This window comes from Symphalangus syndactylus, chromosome 17, assembly GCF_028878055.3.
Source record: "Symphalangus syndactylus isolate Jambi chromosome 17, NHGRI_mSymSyn1-v2.1_pri, whole genome shotgun sequence".
Lineage (NCBI taxonomy): Eukaryota > Metazoa > Chordata > Mammalia > Primates > Hylobatidae > Symphalangus > Symphalangus syndactylus.
The window spans coordinates 15,403,284-15,419,765 of record NC_072439.2 but is presented as its reverse complement, the minus strand read 5'-3'; the positions used below and the strand labels follow the sequence as shown (position 1 = coordinate 15,419,765).

Genomic DNA, 16,482 nt, shown 5'->3' with positions numbered 1-16,482 from the left:
TTGCCGTGACAACCGCCTTATAGGCACACTCTTCCTAAGTCCGGGCCCTTGGTCCCCCGCGCGGGCGCGGGTGGATCTCTCGGGCTCTGACTTCTTTTCGGGTCACCTTCAGGCTTCAGCCAGGCACCTGACGCCTCTTTCCCCTCACGCTGCCAGGGCCGGGCAGGGCCGGGCCGAACTACATTTCCCAGGAGGCTCCGCGGTCAGGTGCAAACAGCGCCGTGCTGACTACATTTCCCAGACAGCCTTGCGGCGGCCCGGGCCTTAAAGCGTCCATTTCCCAGCGGCCCTCCGCTGCGAGACCACAGCTCTTCTCTGGAGTCTCAGAGCCGTAAGACACTACGACTCCCAGAGGACCTTGCGTCGGGCAAGAAAGACTACACCTCCCAGAGGCCTCGCGGCGCCGCGACAGGAAGCGGCGGGCGAGTCGAGTGTCCTTACGCGTGGATCCGAGCGACCATGGTGGCCCGGGTGTGGTCGCTGATGAGGTGCGTGGGGGCGCCGGAGGGGACCCGAGTCCCCGAAAAAGCCCCTTTTTGTGGGCATCCCTGTCTCCAGTCTGGTCCCAATCTCCGCTTCCCGTAGAGTCACTTCCCCTTCGTCCCTCGCCTATGGGCCAGATAGGGAAACTGAGGCGTCAGCGGGGTGGGGCTTCCCGAGGTCGCCAATCCCCTCCCTCCTGCTTCCCAGCGAGCCCTTGGCGTTCCACTCGCGGTGTCAGCCTCCGCCTGCGAGCCTCAGTTGTCTTCTCTGTGAAGTGGGAATGCCGGTGAATCCTGCCGCTGGCGTGGATGAGAAGTGAATGCGTGCTCGGAGCTGCAAGTGACAGTGGGCAGGAGGCGCCCAGGGACACTTGGTTTCTCCAGGGCTGGAAGGCTTCTAGAAGGTCAAGATCTTACGTCTTCACTGCCCCTGCTCACTGTGGGACTTTAACTGACCCACTCTCCCCCTCTGGGTTTCAGTTTATCCGTTAAAGTGGCGTCCAGCCGCCCTGCCTTGCCCGTTGTAAAACGAATGCTGTGTATAATAGGGGTCTGGGTAGACGGTACTACACTACAGAGTGTTACTCTGTGGACGGTGAGCCCTCAGGAGGGTCTCACTCTCCCCGTGGGCCTTGGCCCCTGAAGGGGGCGGTCGGTGTCCGCTGAGCTTCTGCTCCTGCCGTCCCTGCCCGCAGGTTCCTCATCAAGGGAAGTGTGGCTGGGGGCGCCGTCTACCTGGTGTACGACCAGGAGCTGCTGGGGCCCAGCGACAAGAGCCAGGCAGCCCTACAGAAGGCTGGGGAGGTGGTCCCCCCCGCCATGTACCAGTTCAGCCAGTACGTGTGTCAGCAGACAGGCCTGCAGATACCCCAGGTACTACGGGCTGGGAGCGAGGCCAGGGCTTGGCGGGTGGTCAGCTCCGGGGGGTCCCTCCAGCCCTGCACGATGTTGTCCTCCATATTGATGCTGGCCTGATTCTCCAGCCTGTCCTCCTCCCTCCGCCTCTCGGGATGGGCTGCTGAGCCTTTTCACCAGTTGTTTCTTCCTATCTCTTTTCCCAGCTCCCAGCCCCTCCAAAGATTTACTTTCCCATTCGTGACTCCTGGAATGCAGGTAAGGCACCCAGTTTCTTTGCTTGGAGGGAGACACCCCAGTCTAGCCCCTCTCCCCACTTCCTGGCCATTCCTTTCTGTCCATCCCCCTTCCTGCCCGACACATGTCTCTTAGGGATCTAAAAGGGAAAGGAGGCTGAGCACCGTGGCTCACGCCTGTAATCCCAGCACTTTGGGAGGCTGAGGTGGGCGGATCATCTGAAGTCAGGAGTTCGAGACCAGCCTGGGCAACATGGTGAAACCCCATCTGTACTAAAAATACAAAAATTAACCGTGCGTGGTGCGTGCCTGTAATCTCAGCTGCTACTTGCGAGGCTGAGGCAGGAGAATTGCTTGAACCCAGGAGGCAGAGGTTGCAGTGAGCCGAGGCTGCACCACTGCACTCCAGCCTGGGCGACTGGGCGAGACTCCATCTCAAAAAAATATATATATATACAAAAATTAGCCTGGTATGGTGGCGCACTTGTAGTCCCAGCTACTTGGGAGGCTGAGGCAGGAGAATCGCTTGAACCCGGGAGGCGAAAGTTGCAGTGAGCCCAGATTGCACTACTGCACTCCAGCATGGGAGACAGAGTGAGACTCCGTCTCCGCCCCCTACACCCCCCACCGCCCAAAACAAACTCTAGAGTTTCCCAGGGGTTGGAGGCTGGGTGAGGCTGGGAGGAGAGCATCACCAGTGGCCATCCCTTTCCCACAGGCATCATGAAGGTGATGTCAGCTCTGTCGGTGGCCCCCTCCAAGGCCCGCGAGTACTCCAAGGAGAGCTGGGAGTATGTGAAGGCGCGCACCAAGTAGCGAGTCAGCAGGGGCCGCCTGCCCCGGCCAGAACGGGCAGGGCTACCACTGACCTGAAGACTCCGGACTGGGACCCCATTCCGAGGGCAGCTCCCGGCCTTGCTGGCCCAATAAAGGACTTCGGAAGTGTTCCCTGACCCGTTTGCTGGCCCCAGGGGGCACAGGGTTGGCCTGGTGGTGCCCAGAGCACCAAGGCCTGGGCTTCTGGCTCCTGATGGCTTGTCAGGGCTTGACCTTGACCACACGCCATAGCTCTCCCCTTTGCCATCTGCCCTGGTGCCGGGAGTCAGAGGTCAGAGCGGTTGCTTCCGGCGCTCCGCAGGCCGTGCTCTGGGGCCGGGAAAGTGCTTTGGCCAAGCCTGGGTTGTGGAGGGTCTTGGTTTTGGAGGGCTGAGACCAGCACAGGACAGTGGAAGAGCCAGAGTGGACAGAAGTGGGGTCTGCTTCCCTGCGGGACACAGGGCAGCAGCCCCCGGGGCCACTGGTTCCTGCCCTCCTCAGCCCCTATCCGCAGTCCTGTCCTGGCCCTTCCTTGGTCGGACTCCACCCTCATTCCACCCTCTCCCTGACAACCCTAGCAGGGGACTCCTGGCCATTGAAGGAAATCCAGGTGTTTGTTGCCATTCAGAGGGTCTCCCGGACATCCCCTCTCCCCTGGGACGCCTTCCCTGACACCCCTGCCACACACTGGACGGGCTACCTGGCAGCCTGCACAGGTCCCCGTATCAGGCATGAGCCTCGGGAGGCCAGGCCTGTTGAGGGGCTCCCTCAGAGGCTCCCAGCACCAGCCACAGAGGGTGCTCCCCAGGGTTGGTGATGGCAAGAGGCCTGTGCCCAGAAACCAGTCTGGCGGCTCCAGACAGATGGGGGTGGCGGGGGGCTTGGGTGGGGCCAGAGGCCTCCGTAGGATGCTGCCCTGGGAGCAGGGAGCAGACGGGTGATGCTCACAGAGCTGGAACAGGGTCCCCGTTCCCACGGGTTCAGGAGTTTATGTTGCTTGGTGTAGGGGACTGAGCTCAGGAGGGGACAGCTATTACAGAGGAGAGGAGCAGAGACTAGAGGCTGGGACATCTCCCCCACTGTCCCACTCAGAAAGGAGAAGCCACTGGCCTGAGCAGGGCGTAGGAGGGGTGTGGCTGGCATCAGCGGCCTAGTCTGGTGGAAGGGGAGCCCACAGGGCCTGCCCACCCTATTCCCCGCAGGAGCGTGGTCCCCGGGGCAGGTCCTCCATATCTGCTGTGCCACTGTCCTTACTGGGCCTTAGCAGTGGTGGGGGCAGGTCTAGGGTGAGGAGGGATGAGCAGGGCAGGGGAGCATCCCTGACCCTCGGTGCTGCGGGAGGAAGCTGGTGCTTGCCGTCCTGGCCAGGAGCACCCACACACCCACTGTCCCCTGACACCATCCACTAAGCCCTTCCCGAAGCCCCAGGAAGGAGCAGGCTTCTGGCCCATTTTACAGATGAAGAAACGTGCACAGACAGACAGTTTTGTCTGCCCAGCCTGTCCGGAGCCCAGGCTGTTCACCACAAACCCTCGTGGGGGATGCAGAATTTCCAGTCGCCTCACACCCAGGTACCCAACCCCAGCCCCAGCCCCAGCCTGTGAGGACAGGAGGGGTTTGCACTCAGTGCTGTGATGCCATGGCTGGGCCAGGGGACCTCGGCCCGCTCCAGGACGCCTCTGCAGCCTCACACCTGTTACCATCACTGTTAGAGGGGAAAGACTGGATGAGGCCAGTGAGCAGCTGCCTTCTGGCCCCTCCCCTCCATCCAGGCTGCCGGGTCCTGCAGCTCCACAAATGGGGCTTAGTTCTTCCCTGGGGTCACAGGCTTTATCCTTTGAGTCCATCCTCGCCCATCCACTGGCACCTGTGTGCAAGAACGTGCCTGGGGTCAGGGGAGTTGGGGGGCCGTGGAAGTGGAGCTCCAGAGAGCAGAGGTGGCTGGGGCAGATCTAGGGGTGACTTTAGGAAGGCAGGAAGGGGCTGGGAAAACACCAGACCACACCCACAGCCAAGATTGCAGAGCAAGGCAAGTCTGGCATGTGACACAGTGCCATTTGACAGCTGGGGTCACTCAGTAGCTGGAAGCAGGATGGGCTAGGAACGGAGTCCAGGGAAAGCTAGTCTGTCGTGATGTGGGCTGGGCAGAGCTAGAAGAGAGAGCAGGGGGAGTCCATAGGCAGAGGCCAGCCGGGGCTGGGGCGTGGGGACACCAAGTGGCTGTCATCAGTGGCTGCCCTTCCTTTCAGCTGTCACCACAGCTGCCCATGGTCCTACTCCAGCCTTGAGCGTACCTTGCCTGGCCCTGGCCTGGAGTGAGTGCTAACTCCATCCCAAGGAGTGGTGGGTGCAGCAGAAATGGAGGTGATTAGCTGGGTGTGGTGGCATGTGCCTGTAGGCCCGGCTGAGGCAGGAGGATCACTGGGACATTGAGTCTACAGTGAGCCATGACTCTACCACCACACTCCAGCCTGGGTGACACAGTGAGACCCTGTCTCTTAATAATAAAGCCAAGAACCAGGAGCAACGTGAGCCCTGAGGGTCCCCAACCCTGGCTGAGGGGATGCTTGGCTCAGGGTCTCCGTGGTACCAGCCCAGAGCACATTCAGCCCACCCTTGGCCCCATCCATCCGCTGTCATATGGGCCAGCGGCAACCTGGCTTCTTCCCGTGTGGACTGAGGGCTGAGCAGCCAGTTTTAATTAAATCTGAAAGGACAAGGTGACAACCGAAGCAGTTGACAGCCACGCGTCTTCCCATCTAACGTGGTCCGGGAAATGAGTTTGCTGTCAGTAGAGATGTAGGATTTTTCTTCTCAGTCGCTTTGCAAGCCAGGGACCTCCAGCCAGCGACGCCTAGCCTGGGCCTCCCTTGGTCATGCTAGCATTGCCCCAGAGGCCTGTGTTATAGCTTGTACCTGCGTTCCGTGGTTCCTGAGCTATTGTACTGTGCCAAAAAGAATGAGGATACGCTGGACATTGAAGGCTGAGGAAGGAGAAGAATTTAATTGAGCGACTGAACAGCTTTCAGGGGAGGGAGGATGTGGGGGGTGGTTCTCTTCTCCTCCTTGTGTAGCTGGGTCTAGGACATTTTATAGGCCCAGAATAGGAGAGGGGCAGGCCATAGATAGTATTGGAAAGGGCAACATTCGATTGGTTAAAAGGCATTGTTCAGAAAGAATCAACCAGGAAAGGGTGGGCAAACAGGAACAGAAGTTCTCACTCTGGGTGGTGGGTTTCCTCCAGGACCAGCAGTCTGGTCTTTCAGCTTTCAGGCTATTTTTGGCTTGAAGGTGGGGTATCACTAGGACCTGTCCCTATCTGCCTAGACACTTGGCTGCCTCCTGTCACTTTCAGTAGTGATCCCAGTGAATTTGGACTTGAGAGCTGCCCTATGGCTTGGTAGAATTCGGTTTTTGGAGCTGGAGGGAGAGGGAATGCAGTTCTACGATGGTGCCCTTCATCCCGCAATCCTAAGTAGCCTCATTTTACAGGTCAGCAAACGGAGGCTCAGAAAACTGCAAGAACTTACCTGGAGGCAGGCGATGGCAGAGGCAACAGTGGAAGCTCTGTGCTCTGACCCCTCTGCTGGCCTCTGGCGGCACTGAGGCCACTGGAGGGCTGGTGTCCTTCATCCTCAGGGATGGTCTCTGGAAGAAAGAATAGGCAGGCCAAGGGGAGGGGTGGTTTCCTTGAGGCTGAGGCTGGGAGAGAACTTCCAGGCCTCAACCCCCACACCACCTCTGCATTCCAGGAGCACCAGGTCCCTGCACACCCTGCCTCATCTCACCTTGCAGGAGAGTAAGACACTTCCCGTCCTCATCCTGGCAGACTCCTCTCCTACACGCAGGGTCACCGTGCCCCTGTTCTGAGGCAGAGTTCAGCACCTTTTCTTCTTGGGCACCACAGTTTGCTTTTGTGTGACTTAGCTCAACAAGATGCAGGCTCCCTGAGGGAAGGGACCATGTGTTAATAGCAGGCGTGTTCCCAAACCTCAGCATAGAGCCTGGGGTATAGATGATTAGTAAGCATGGGCTGGGCGCGGTGGCTCACGCCTGTAATCCCAGCACTTTGAGAGGCCGAGACGGGTGGATCACCTGAGGTCAGGAGTTCGAGACCAGCCTGGCCAACATGGCAGAACCCCGTCTCTACTAAAAAAATACAAAAATTAGCCAGGCGTGATGGCACATGCCTATAGTCCCAGCTACTCGGGAGGCTGAAGCAGGAGAATCACTTGAGGCGGAGGTTGCAGTGAGCCAAGATTGTGCCACTGCACTCCAGCCTGGGTGACAGAAAGACTTCGTCTCAAAACTAAATAATACTAATAATAAGAAGAGGCCGGGCGCGGTGGCTTGCGCCTGTAATCCTAGCACTTTGGGAGGCCGAGGCAGGCGGATCACAAGGTCAGGAGATCGAGACCATCCTGGCTAACATGGTGAAGCCCCCGTCTCTACTAAAAATACCTAAAATTAGCCAGGCGTGGTGGCGGGCACCTGTAGCCCCAGCTACTCGGGAGGCTGAGACGGGAGAATGTCATGAACCTGGGAGGTGGAGGTTGCAGTGAGCTGAGATCGTGCCACTGCACTCCAAGCCTGGGCGACAGTGTGAGACTATCTCAAAAAAAAAAAAAAAAGAAAAGAAAAAAAATGAAAAGAAGATGATTAGTAAGCATGGATGAATTAATGGATGAGTATAGTCAATGGCTTGATGGATTAATGAGTGGATGGGATGAGTGGTTAGATGGGTAGATGCATGCATGGGTGAGTGGGGTAGATGGGTAGGTAGGTGGATTGGGTGGATAGGTGGATGGATGGATGGATGGATGGATGACTGGGTGGGTGGATGAATGGATGGATAGATAGGTGGATGAATGGGGTAGATGAATGGGGTGGGTGAGTGGATGGATGATGAATGAATGGGTATGTGGATGGATGGATGGATGGATGGATGGATGGATGGATGGATAGATGGATGGGTGGGTGGTTGGATGATTGGGTGGATGGATGGATAGGTAGGTAGATGGATGCATGGGTTAGATGGAGGATGGATGGATGGATGGATGGGTGGGTGGGTGGATGGATGGTTGGGTGGGTAGACGGGTGGATGGATGGGTGGGTGGGTAGACAAGTGGGTGGATGGGTGGGTGGGTGGATAGATGGATGGGTAGGTGGGTAGGTGGATGGACGGATGGGTGGTTGGGTCGGTGGATGGTTAGGTAGGTAGATGGATGAATGGGTTAGATAAAAGATGGATGGATGGGTGGGTGGGTAGGTGGGTGGATGGATGGGTGGGTGGGTTGATGGATGGGTGGGTGGGTTGGTGGATGGATGGTTGGGTGGGTAGGTGGGTGGTGGATGGGTGGGTGGGTAGATGGGTGGATGGATGGGTGGATGGGGGGATGGATGGGTGGGTGGGTGGATAGATGGATGGATGAATGCATTGGTGGATGGATGGATGAGGACTGGTTTGTCTACTCCACTTACCCACAAAGCACTGGTCCATCTTGGTTCAGAGAGTCTTACCAGTGAAGGCCTGTTGTTGGGGAGAGCCTGGCATTGTTGGGCTGGCTGCCACTAGAGTCATGGCCAACAATGAAGACATTGCCCTGGCTGAGGTGCAGGCCGAAGTGGACACTCATGTGCATCGCCGTGCTGAAACCAAGGGCAAGGTCTATCCCTCTGGGACCTGGGCTTCAGCTGCTTCCTGGAGACACGTGTAAGAATGGGGACCAGATTTGGAGGGAAAAGTCTCCTCTTACTGTATAGAACAACCTCAAGAGACCACCAAGTAGCCCATGGCCAGAGACTTTTCACTCCCAGAGTGTTAAAAATACATGGTGCTGTCCCCTGTGGCCATTCCCTCTTCCCCCAAAGCCTTCTGGCAGTTTCTCCCACAAGCTTGCTCCTGTTGGCCTCAGAGCCTTCAGTGTGTTCCCCCAGCCAGGAAACACCTCCATTCCTTCTGTGGCCAGGGCAACCTGTACCATCAAGCTGCACTTTGTTTTATTGAGACAGAGTCTCACGCTTCTCCCCCAGGCTGGAGTGCACTGGCGTGATCTTGGCTCACTGCAACCTCCACCTCCTGGGTTCAAGCGATTCTCCTGCCTCAGCCTCCTGAGTATCTGGGACTACAGGCGCGTGCCACCACTCCCGGCTAATGTTTGTATTTTTAGTAGAGATGGGGTTTTACTATGTTGGCCAGGCTGGTCTCAACCTCCTGACCACAAGTGATCTGCCTGCCTCAGCCTCCCAAAGTGCTGGGATTACAGGCATGAGCCACCGCACCTGGCCTTTTTTATTTTTTCAAGATGGAGTTTTGCTCTGTTGCCCAGGCTAGAGTGCAGTGGTATGATCTCGGCTCACTGCAACCTCCACCTCCCGGGTTCAAGTGATTCTCCTGCCTCAGCCTCCTGAGTAGCTGGGATTACAGGTGCCCACCACTGTGCCTGGCTAATTTTTTCTATTTCTAGTAGAAGCGGGGTTTCACCATATTGGCCAGGGTGGTCTCGAACTCCTGACCTTGTGATCCGCCTGCCTCGGCCTCCAAAAGTGCTGGGATTACAGGTGTGAGCAACTGCGCCTGGCCTAAGCTACACTTCATAAGCTCACCACGTGCATGTGTGCCCGCCTTGAGGGCAGGTACTGATTGGGTCTGTTGTGTGAACACATCTGGTCAGTGCCGGGGACCCTGCTTGAGAGGGGGGCTGTGGAAATGGGAGTTGAATGAATGGGTGGTTTGAAGCTTGGATCTTTTCCACTGCCAGTTGATGGTCCTCACTCGTCAGTTCACCCTGCTAGGCTTCAGTTTTCCTGTCTGCAAAACGGGGTTGTACAGCCTCCTGGGGTTACATTGAGGATGGTGGGGAAGAGCAGGTACAGCTCAGTGCCTGGCTGACAGCAGGGCCAAATCCCCATCCTTCCCTGTGTAGCAGGACAGCAAGGGTGCTGCCTGGGCGTTAGAAGTAGAACATCCCATGCAAATGACTCAAGACTGTGGCCAGGGAGAAGCGCTGCCAGGCATCTCTCCTGCCTAGGAGACTGGGCTGCCTGCATTGCCTGGTGCCTGGAATCCTAGCACGCTGGGAGGCCAAGGCAGGCGGATTGCTTGAGGACAGGAATTCAAGACCAGCCTGGGCATGATGAAACCCCATCTCTACAAAAGACACAAAAATTAGCCGGGTGTGGTGTCACCCACCTGTAGTCTCAGCTACTGGGCAGGCTGAGGTGGGAGGATCGCTTGAGCCCAGGAAATGGAGACTGCAGTGAGCTATGATTGCACCACTGCACTCCAACCTGGGTGACAGAAGGAGACTGTCTCACACACACAAAGCTTGTAGCAATTTGTTACAGCGGCCCTAGAGAACTCGGTAACTGCCATAGATTCTGATTTCGTAGGTCCATGTAGGTGATGCAGTAAGGGTTTAGAATCATTGCTGTGGGCATTTGGTTCTTACAGGTATAGTGTCCAATCTGTGCCCTCAGTTTTCTCTTCTGTTAACTGGGGCTGATAATGACACCTGGGAGGAATGTATGAGGCCATGTAAAGCAGAGTTAAAAGGGAGTCTGGGCCGGGCATGGTGGCTCACGCCTATAATCCCAGCACTTTGGGAGGCCGAGGCAGGAGGATCACGAGGTCAGGAGATAGAGACCATCCTGACTAATATGGTGAAACCTCATCTCTACTAAAAATACAAAAAATTAGCTGGGCGTGGTGGTGGGTGCCTGTAGTCCCTGCTACTTGGGAGGCTGAGGCAGGAGAATGGCACGAACCCGGGAGGCGGAGCTTGCAGTGAGCGGAGATCATGCCACTGCACTCCAGCCTGGGCGACAGAGCAAGACTCGGTCTCAAAAAAAAAAGGGGGGGAGTCTGTAGGGACATTCCCCAGGTGTTCACAGACCTCATCTCTCTCTGCTAGTGGAATCTGTCATTTCTTTCTTTCATTTTTTGAGACGAAGTCTTGCTCTGTTGCCCAGGCTGGAGTGTGGTGGTGCGATCTTGGCTTACTGAAACCTCCTGGGTTCAAGTGACTATCCTGCCTCAGCCTCCTGAGTAGCTGGGACTAGAGGCATGCACCACCACACCTGGCTAATTTTTGTATTTTTAGTAGAGACGGGGTTTCACCATGTTGGCCAGGCTGGTCTCAAAATCCTGACCCCAGGTGATCCACCCACCTTGGCCTCTCAAAGTGCTGGGATTACAGGCGGGAGCCACCGCACCCGGCCTGTCATTTCTTACTTCAAAAAATACCCCCGAAAACCCAAAGAAATGGGGTCTTGGTATACTGTCCAGGGTGGACTTTAACTCCTGGCCTTAAGCAATCTGTCTGCCTTGGCCTCCCAAGTAGCTGGGATTGATTACTGGCATGCACAACTGCATATGGCTCAAAAAAAAAAAAAAAAAAAAAATGGGGCCGAATGCGGTGGCTCACACCTGTAATCCCAGCACCTTGGGAGGTCGAGGCAGGCAGATCACCTGAGGTCAGGAGCTTGAGACCAGCCTGCCCAATGTGGTGAAAACCCATCTCTACTAAAAATGCAAAAATTAGCTGGGCGTGGTGGTGGGCGCCTGTAGTCCCAGCTACTCAGGAGGCTGAGGTAGGAGAATTGCTTGAATCCAGGAGACAGAGGTTGCAGTGAGCCAAGATCGCACCACTGCACTCCAGCCTGGGTGACAGAGGGAGACTCCGTCTTTTTAAAAAAAAAAAAAAAAAAAAAAAAAAAAAAAAAAAAAAGTACAGAGAATGTGAACTGCTTGTGTGTTAAAAAAAAAAAAAAAAAAAGTATGAGAGGAAGGCTGAGAACATGGCTGCTGGGGGTTACCACTGGGTTCCTTCCTGGATGTCACATCCCTTCTGAAGCGAAACATTCCGTCTTCGCCAGGGACGGGTTGCAAGAAAGGCGAGCACAGGACTGTGTTCTGGCTAAGGAGCCTCTCAAGGGTAAGTTTGCCAAGAGGCCTGTGAGTGCAAGTCCCCATTCCTGCCCTTCCTTCTCCTGCTGGATAGGCCCCGATGATGCCCACACTGTGGGTAGATAGGATTTTTGAAGCCGTTTCTGCCATCCATCATCCATGAGAGCCCCAAAATCCTCAGAGAAATGGAGCCTGAGGTGGGCTGCAGTGAGCCCTGGGAACTGCCTACTTACAGACTTCCTGTTAAGGCAGGGAAGGGCCCCCCTTTACCATCTAAGCCGCCACTGGTATTGGTGGGGTCTGTCCTTTGCAGCTGAAGGGATCCTAGAGCGTCACTGGGGTTCCGCCATCTTCCTCCCTGCTGGACACTGCTTCCTCCCTGCTGTCCGCTACAGTGAGGCTTACAAAATGGGGGAGGCACTCGCTTCACAGTTTGAGGTATGTCCCAAGTCTGGCCTGGCTTCCTGGATTAGGACAGGTGCCGGATCCCAGATGCCATGGCTCCAGCCTGCTGTTGGGTGTGTGGAGGGTTGGCGTTGGGCTTGTCCCTTCCGGCTGACGCAGAGGCCAGCTCTGGGCTGGTCAGAGCCCCATCCTGGCATGAGGGGGCTGGGCCTGCGCACAAGCACACCGCAGGCCTGAGATGCTGCTGATGACCTTCAGCCTTCACTGCTTCCACCCGACTCTGCCGTGAAAATAGTTTGTCCTCTGAGTAAAAGGTAATGCAGAAGCATCCACATGATGATGGTGACTGGGCTTTGGCAAGTCAGTGTGGAGAGTGGCAGCTGGAAATCTTCGCAGGCTTGGTTCGAGTGTGATCCGCAGGGGAAGCATCCACCAGTGTCCATCAATAGGGTGTGAGACCCCCATACCCTGACAGGGATGCCACCCAGTAGCCAAGAGCAAAGCAGCCCCATCTGTGCTAACATTAAAGGAGTGGAGAGCTCGCTGATCTGAGAAGCCAGGCAAAACCTGCACCGCACAGGCCCATTATGCGAAAACCAACCATTCTCTCACTGGAAAGCCTGTTCCACACCCGGATGCCTTCCCAGAGGTTTTCTATCACATGCGTTTCATACAGTTAGAAATAAACAGAGTCGGCCGGGCGCGGTGGTTCACGCCTGTAATCCCACCACTTTGGGAGGCCGAGGCAGTCAGATCACGAGGTCAGGAGTTCGAGACCAGCCTGACCAATATGGCAAAACCCCATCTCTACTAGAAATACAAAAATTAGCCAGGTGTGGTGGCGGGTGCCTGTAGTCCCGGCTACTCGGGAGGCTGAGGCAGGAGAATCACTTGAACCCTGGAGGTAGAGGTTGCAGTGAGCCAAGATCGCACCACTGCACTCCAGGCCTGGGTGGCAGAGCGAGACTCCATCTCAAAAAAAAAAAAAAAAAATAATAATAATAATAAAAAGGAACAATCAGTGTATATCAACACAACTAAAAGACACTCTAATTTCGTTTCATTTAAAGAGGCGGAAATAAAGAAATGACACTTTAAATAAAGGGTATGTGAACGGAAACACATTTATTACAAAAAAAAAAAAAAAACCCAAAACGAAAAACAAATTCACATTGTATTGAGCTACAATATGGCAGCAGATTAAAAAAAAAAATATTTTTACACAGTTTAAGGTAACTCCTAACAGAACATAGCCTTGTTGCCACATGACAGGGACACAGGATTCCAAGTACTCAGTAGCGGCGAGTGAAGCGGGCATCGCTGGGCCTGCTCCCCCGGCTCTGGCCTCCGAACCCGCCTTGCATGCCACCATGTGGGATGGGGTGGCCCCGGGAGGCCCCACCTGGGGCAAAGCTGCCGCGCCTAGGAACAAATTCACATTGGTTTGACTGCGAAGTCCTCCTGCTTCCTGGCCCATCCCAGCCTGCACAGCTTCCCTGGCTGTTGCCTGCAGGCAGGGCCCCTTCCTGATGCCCTCCCCTCCTGAGTGGCAGCAGGCTCCACAGTACCCCATGCCTGGCCTCACGTCACACTTGGGGGAGGGGGCGTTAGCTGGAAGGACTTGGTTGTTAAGCCTCCCACAAGGTAGGCCAATATGCCAGGCAGGGGAAAGGGGCGCCGCCCCCAGCATGCCTTACCCTGACATTCCTCCTCGGTTCATCATGTGGCCAGGCCCGGAGTGACCGGACATGCTTCTCTCGCCACCTGGAAGACAGACGTGCTTTCACACAGGGAACCTGCGCACGCGGCGTGGAACCCACGGCACATTTAGCTCACTCCACTCCCTTTGGTGAGGCCCCCAGGTACCCGGAACTAGCAGGTCCCAGGAGGACACCTGGGCACAGGGACCACAGATGTCCAGCTTCCTCTCAGCAGAGAGGACTCAGGAACGCCCACTGTCCAACTTCTGGGCCAGACCATCAGAGAGCAGGCGGTGTCTGGAGTGCTCTTCACTCCTCATTCCAGCACTGAGGGCAGAGCACCTCCTGTGCTCCCCCGAGGAGTGAGAGAAGGCACGGCCTCCATCTTTCCATCACTCCCCAGCACATCCTGGTCCCAGCCCAGAGCTGCTCACCTTGCCACCTCTTGTGATCCCTGTCCATCATGCCCCCATCAGCCGTGCCCTGCCATGCCCGGTCATCCTCTCTTCGGCCATGGTCCCCCCAGTCACGTCTGCCCCTTGAAAAAGAGACATCTCTGATTTGGATTGCCCCCATCTCTGGCTCTCGTGCTAATAAATGTGGTGGCTTCTGGAGGGTGAATCCCTGTGTTTCCCACCCTGTGCCCACATCCCAGCGACTTGGGGGCCCCCTTGTGAGGGGCGGGGGGTGGGGACAGGTACTGTGGGGTGTGGGACACAAACCTGGGGGGAGGAGGCAGCCCCCGGCCCTCACTCATTCTCTTGTCGGAGCCATAGCCCCCCCAGCCATCGCGGGAGTCCCGGCCGTGGCGCTCTGGTCCTCCATGGCGTTCTGGGTAATGCTGGACATCACAAACCCAGAAGGGAAAAAAAAGCTTCAGTGTCAGCCCCCAGACCCCAAGGCTTTTCAGGCAACATGCTAACGATGACAACGACAGTCACTCAGGACAGAAGTGCTGGCAGGCTGTATTGGTTCACACGACACAGCTGCCTCCCTGAAATCTGCAGGCCAGAGGCCCTGTGCCCTAGGCTCATGGCCTGGTACACAAAAGGTACTAGTACCAAGGCAGGTCCCCACGGCACCACCAGAGCCGGGAGGGCCACCAGGGGTCACCCACTAAAGATGATGCTTACAAGAGAGATTCCCTGGGTCCCACAGCTCAAATGGTTAGTGCCCAGAGCCAACAGTATTCTCTTACTGTCTTCTACTAAGGAAAGGTCAGGTTTATAAACCTTTAATGTGTGCATATTCTGGAAATAATTTTTACAAACTTCTTCCTTCCACAGTGAAGGAAGTATCAAACAGAGCCCTTCATCCGACCAATTGCTAGGTAAGCATCCTTCCTCACAGTCAAGTTTCTTGGAAGTTTCTGCTGGGTTGCCCAGTCCAGGACCTTGCACCTTGCTCTGCTCAGGATATAAGACACAGGACACTGAGAGATAAATGGCTGACCATCCGCTTGGCCAGTCCCACCTTTCCCTCTTCTGTGTCATTGTTTTTGTAAACCACGTGGCTAACACAAACCAGGAGTTCTTGACCCTGCTATTTCAGGGAAGACCAAGAGAGGGCGAGTCACACTCTCTGCCTACTTATTTGATGGCCAAGGTTAATATTTACACCCACAGCCTATTTCTGTGGCTGGAAGCACTTTCCAGCCTGACTTTCACAAAAGCTAGTGAGGTAGCTTTGGCTCCACAGTCCTGTTCTTTCTCTTTCCACAAATACGTTATGTGGCCCCTAGGTTTTTTGCCCCATGACCACATTGTAGGTGAAATGAAACTAGAAAGGAGTCCTGGTAAGGAAACCCCCTTGACGCAGGCTGGTCGTTGTCCATGTCCAAGTTCACCTCCCCGTTCAACGGAGAGCTCTGCCAAGGCGAAGGCAAAGATGGCAGCATGCTCTACCACGTGCAAGATGTCCCATGTTACCACTGCCTGCTTCTCTGGCCTATTCTCCCAGCGTGTGCTCTGATGCCTCCCCCCAACAAAGTAAGAAAAGGGACTCCTGAAATAAGCTCTTAGTATTTGAAAATTGAACCAACATTTTTCTGTCCAACCAACCCACCTAACAGTTCAATGAGGCCCATAAGTTCTGTGCTAGTTTTCTCTGTAGGGAGATGTCACCATGTGCCTTTGGGGTAACTCTGATGACTCATTTATGACTGTGTATGTGAGGAGAAAGGATCAAACCACCTTCCACTGTTAGGAAAGCATATCTGACACCTGCATGAAAATAGCTGGTGGCCAGGTGTGCTGGCTCACATCTGTAATCCTAGCACTTTGGGAGGCCGAGGTAGGAGGATCACTTGAGCTCAGGAGTTCAAAACTGGCCTGGGCAACATAGTGAGATCCCGTCTCTATTAAAAAAAAAAAAAGTAGCTGGCAATGATAAACATGTTTGTACAGACATGCGCCCACCTCATGTAAACCCACCACCACCCCACCCTTTGTAGGAGGAATATCACCCTCATTTCACTGCTGGGGAGACAGGCTCAGCAGGAAGGGGTGACACCAAGGTGTGACTCCAGTTCTGATTCTGGAGCCTGTACATGGAACCACTGGTGTATGCTCCTCCACCAAAGAAAATCCACAAGACTAGTTCTACGTTTTGCTGCATATAATTTGCCTCCAGGAGCAGGGAAAAAGGAACCCCACGAGGCTGATGGAATTCCTGAGGATCCCAAGACAGAGCCGAGTACTTGGCTATGCTCAGCCACATTAAGGAACCAAGGGGGACAGAAACAGGAAGCTTATGGTGGAGTCCAGAAAACGCTGGCAGGAGGAGGAAGGGCTCATGAGTGGAGTCCTCAGAGAGGAGGCATCTTCCACACAGCAACGTGCTGCCCCCAAGTTTATAGAGAAAGCCACTAGAGGTCCAAGGCTCTCCTGGGAAGTCTCAGTCTCAATGTAAGATGCAAGGAGAAAATGGAGCTTATTATTCTAACGTGCTAGCCCCTGAAGGAGAACGAGCACAGACCAGAGACCTAGTTGTTTTCCAAGGCTAAGCGGGGCCCTGGGGTGATGAAGGATGTCCTTACTTTCCAAAGAGGGCAGGCACTCGAGGACAGACACAGCAACCAC

General features: G+C 55.4%; 2 protein-coding genes across 9 annotated transcripts in view; one reads left to right on the top strand and one right to left on the bottom strand.

Moving 5' to 3' along the window:
- The first annotated feature begins 54 nt into the window (after nucleotides 1–54).
- MICOS13 (mitochondrial contact site and cristae organizing system subunit 13) lies at nucleotides 55–2,519 on the top strand. Of its 2 annotated transcripts, XM_055249905.2 has the most exons (5): nucleotides 55–488; nucleotides 691–886; nucleotides 1,178–1,355; nucleotides 1,544–1,595; nucleotides 2,292–2,519. In XM_055249905.2, the coding sequence occupies exons 2-5, from the start codon at nucleotides 792–794 to the stop codon at nucleotides 2,387–2,389; spliced, it is 423 nt and encodes a 140-aa protein (XP_055105880.1). In that variant the 5' UTR covers nucleotides 55–488; nucleotides 691–791; the 3' UTR covers nucleotides 2,390–2,519. The 2 variants fall into 2 exon arrangements, with proteins under 2 accessions (XP_055105880.1, XP_055105881.1); XM_055249906.2 differs by lacking the exon at nucleotides 691–886 and having other exon boundaries at nucleotides 71–488.
- A 10,282-nt stretch (nucleotides 2,520–12,801) lies between these two features.
- The window catches only part of SAFB (scaffold attachment factor B), a 47,109-nt gene continuing 43,428 nt past the window's right edge, over nucleotides 12,802–16,482 (bottom strand). For 4 of the 7 annotated variants that reach the window (XM_055251372.2, XM_055251371.2, XM_055251375.2 and 1 more), the window contains 4 exons: nucleotides 14,125–14,243; nucleotides 13,837–13,940; nucleotides 13,400–13,466; nucleotides 12,802–13,124 (listed from right to left, as the gene is read on the bottom strand). In XM_055251372.2, coding sequence (XP_055107347.1) covers nucleotides 12,995–13,124; nucleotides 13,400–13,466; nucleotides 13,837–13,940; nucleotides 14,125–14,243 — 420 coding nt within the window. In that variant the 3' untranslated portion in view covers nucleotides 12,802–12,994. The remainder of the gene's footprint in view (nucleotides 13,125–13,399; nucleotides 13,467–13,836; nucleotides 13,941–14,124; nucleotides 14,244–16,482) is intronic. The other 3 variants (XM_055251373.2, XM_055251374.2, XM_063620712.1) reach the window with 1 other exon arrangement.

Excerpts from the sequence above, each read along its gene's own strand:
- MICOS13 (XM_055249905.2), top strand. The coding sequence starts at position 792 with ATGAGAAGTGAATGCGTGCTCGGAGCTGCAAGTGACAGTGGGCAGGAG. Across the intron at positions 887-1,177 it reads GGCTGGAAGGCTTCTAGAAG|GTTCCTCATCAAGGGAAGTG; the intron begins GTCAAGATCTTA and ends CCCTGCCCGCAG. Across the intron at positions 1,356-1,543 it reads CAGGCCTGCAGATACCCCAG|CTCCCAGCCCCTCCAAAGAT; the intron begins GTACTACGGGCT and ends CTCTTTTCCCAG.